General features: G+C 38.2%; 1 protein-coding gene across 2 annotated transcripts in view; it reads left to right on the top strand.

Annotated features, from left to right (window-relative positions):
• Window positions 1-960: 960 nt before the first annotated feature.
• LOC110039394 (probable glucuronosyltransferase Os03g0107900) overlaps window positions 961-3,557 on the top strand; it is a 28,467-nt gene continuing 25,870 nt past the window's right edge. The window contains exon 1 of one of the 2 annotated variants that reach the window (XM_020744432.1): window positions 961-1,446. In XM_020744432.1, coding sequence (XP_020600091.1) covers window positions 1,066-1,446 — 381 coding nt within the window. In that variant the 5' untranslated portion in view covers window positions 961-1,065. The remainder of the gene's footprint in view (window positions 1,447-3,557) is intronic. The other variant, XM_020744435.1, reaches the window with a different exon arrangement.

The following is a 3,557-nucleotide window of genomic DNA, read 5'->3' as shown; positions in this document are numbered from 1 at the left end:
TAACCCCTCAATATCCTCCGCAGTTCCACTTCAATAACTCTCTGCAATAATCCCAACAAAAACCTCCATTAACCTTTACGATTCCACTTCAATAACCCCTGCATTAACTCCCACAATAACTCCCAATAGCAGTTTCACTTTAATAATCCATCAATAACTTATGCGATGTAGCACCGTGACGACATATTACTAGAGTCCACAGGTAGAGCTACGCCCAGAGTCTGGACAAAAATTTTTCCCATGCGAAGGGAAAAAAAAATTATATTCGTACTTCGGACGTAGCTCTATGTGCAAACTCCCAGTAATATACCGTTATGTGTGCTATATCGAGTCCACATAAAAAATATTAAAGTAGAACCACGGACTCCACAATAACCCCGAAATAATCTCTCGCAGTTCCACTTTAATAACCCCGAAATAACCCAAAAGTAATATCCGCGATGTTATTTCGGAGTTATTGAAGTAAAACCACGAAGATTATTTCAGAGTTATTTTTGAACATTTCCAAGCTCGATATAACACATATGACTATATTACAAGGAACGTAGACCTCGACAGAATTTTTTTTGCATGTAGGGAGCCGAAACTTTCATCTTTCATCTGCCACACTTCTCCTACCCGAAAACCAGGGAGATGCAAGGAAGGTAACTTTATATCTTCCTTCTCACGCGAATTGCCCATCCCGAATTCACAGGATCTAATAAATCCAAGATTTAAAACTGACATCAATTATTTACGTATGTCATACGCGTATGACCCCGAATACACTTTCAATAACTCAGTTATGAGGGGTTATTAAGAGGTTTTTGGATATTAACCTCAATAACATCGCAATAACCTCTCAATAATCTTACCTCTCAATAATCTTTAAATACATTCCGTGATTCGCAGTGTGATTCGTAGCTAATCCTTTTTTCTATCATTCGGTATTATCCTGCAATAACATATAAATAACCTTCGTAGGCACCTAATTACCGTCTGGTAGGATTTAGGTCAAATTCAGGTCCTGCTCTAAATCCATGATTACACTTTCCCTCGGCTCCCGCTGTGCTCATAGCCTCCGACATGGGAAGTTTGAGCCGAGGCCGCGCCCTCTTCACCGGGGGCAGTCACCACCAAAACATTGTTTGCGGGCGGGCTCACCAGATCGGCGCCATAACCCTAATCGCCGCCACGTTTCTTCTTACCAGAGCCCTTGACCGTCTCTACTACTTCCCCATTCCCTCTTCCTCCCCTTTGTCCGTTGTTTCCGGCGAACCTTCGGTCGGCACTCTCTTTCTTAGCTCCGGTTCCCTAGCTTGGCCTCACCGCGGCTACGGTACTTCTCTCTCCCTTAGGATCTATGTCTACGAGGAGAGCGAGGTGGATGGGCTCCGTGAGCTGATGCGCGGGAGAGACGGCAAGATCTCAGTGGAATCCTGCCTCAAGGGCCAGTGGGGTACGCAGGTGCGTGAATATCGATCTATGGCCTGTTTGATTGTATATTTCAGGTTAAGTTAAATTGAATTAAGTCATGTGGTTGGTTAAAAATGTAAACTGAGATTTACTGATGAAACTGCTTGATGATTTTGTAATAAATCTAGCCGAACTTTAGTTATAAGTAGTCAGATTAAGTTGTTATAACTAGGAGACCATGAAAGTTTTTACAAAATCTCAATGTTCTTGGTGCTGTTGCCATTGCTGCAAATATATTTGGTATAGCTTAATTCAAGCAATAAAGTGATAATGTACATGCAGATTATCGATATGTATAACAATGATGAGAAATATTGCAATAGAAACTAATAGTTCACAAGATCAAAATTTGAATGCCAGATATTTTATAAAATAGAATATTATAAATACTTAGATGCACAAATACTTAAAAAACGAAGCTCACCACACATGCAAATATTATAATTGTTCCTAATTTTGATGCATGAATATTTTTTTTCCTTGGTGCACCTGGAGTTCTTTGCAGTGAACCTACTTAGTTATTGCTTCCATTCAATAAGATTGCAGGATGATCACACCTTAATTAAATCTTGGAACAACTAGATAACTTGCACTAGAAAATCCACACTTTACTTTGGTACTCCTATGTACTTTAACACATGGTTTTGGTGGATGTATACCTGGTACTGTCTCATACCTATGTGGGAACTTAAGCCTCGTTTGACAACACTTTGCCCTTGAGAAAAGTTTGTTTAAAAGAAAATTCCAAAGAAGTGTCATCATAAAATTACGGTCCCATAAAATAATATGGGTGTTTGAATACAATATTCACTGTGTGACTTTTTAACTCTATTAAGTATAATGTTAAAAGTTAGGTGACTATTATAACCCTGTCACATCTGAAAATTCAATCGCGGGGTCGCTTTGTTCTTCTCGAGAAGCTACCAGAGTTTTTCATTCTTCTACTCATATCGTGACGCGTAGCCTTTTCGATGGCGCAGATCTCCTTCAAAAGTGCATTGTCCTTTGGGTGTCAAGAATGTGGGCGATCTCTTTTACAAATGCATGAGTAAGTGTGATACTGAAGGGAAATTTTAAAAAATTTGGGCCACAATGATTGATAAGGGGAACCTCCACAACAACATTTGGTTATAAGACATGTACAAGATCAGACATAAATGGTCCACAGTCTTCAATAAAGAAATATTTGACATGAGAATATTATCAACACAACGAAGTTAGTTAACAAATAATATTTGTCACGATGTTTCAAAGCCTACTAGCTCTCTCGTTGATTGTTTTGTTGGTCTTGAAAATATTATGAAATTATGGCGCTGGAATGAGAAGGATGGAGATTTCAAAAGCGATCAATTGGTCATTACGCCAGTGGTAAAAGACAATCCATTTTTGAGGCAAGCTGCCACCTTTTATTCGAGAAAGTTTTACTTTGTGTTCCAGCAACAGTTATTAGATGGGCTTTGTGGACTGACAATTGAATGCCTTCCAGAGAGTGACTTGGAATATATTGTAAGGAATTTGGATAACCAACGAGCAAACACGCACTGGACAGTGAAACTTGACAAAGTCAATTCCGAGCTCACTTGTACTTTCAAAAATTTTGAAATGATTGGGATATTATGTTCTCACTCACTTTATGTGTTTAATGTGGCACAAATAAAGCTAATTCCCCAGAATTATTTCTTAATGCGATGGTCTGTTCACGCTAAAAGGAACATGTATAACAACATTGGCTACGAACATATTAAGGAATCCCAAAAGAGCACTGATTCAGCAAATGGTCTACTATTTCGCTCACACTCTCACAAATTTACATAACAACTCATTAATAAAGCACAGAGAAATGAAACAACTGAGCAGATGCTTTGGGAAACATTTAAACATCTATTTGATGATATTTATGATGCATTAGCTAGAAAATCACGTCAAACAAATAAAGAATTAAAGAAGACAAAAAAACTAAATGCCCAAGTCAATTTGAATGACCCGACAAAAATGAGGCCGAAAGGAGTTTCTACGTCTAGGTGGAAAGGGTATTGGGAGAAGAATAAGAGACCAAAAAGTATATATTTCAGTATTATAAGATATTTTAATTATTGTATGAT

This window comes from Phalaenopsis equestris, unplaced genomic scaffold (genome assembly GCF_001263595.1).
Source record: "Phalaenopsis equestris unplaced genomic scaffold, ASM126359v1 Scaffold000002, whole genome shotgun sequence".
Taxonomy (NCBI): Eukaryota; Viridiplantae; Streptophyta; class Magnoliopsida; order Asparagales; family Orchidaceae; genus Phalaenopsis; species Phalaenopsis equestris.
The sequence above is the reverse complement of the archived record's forward strand: the minus strand, read 5'-3'. Positions and strand labels throughout refer to the sequence as shown.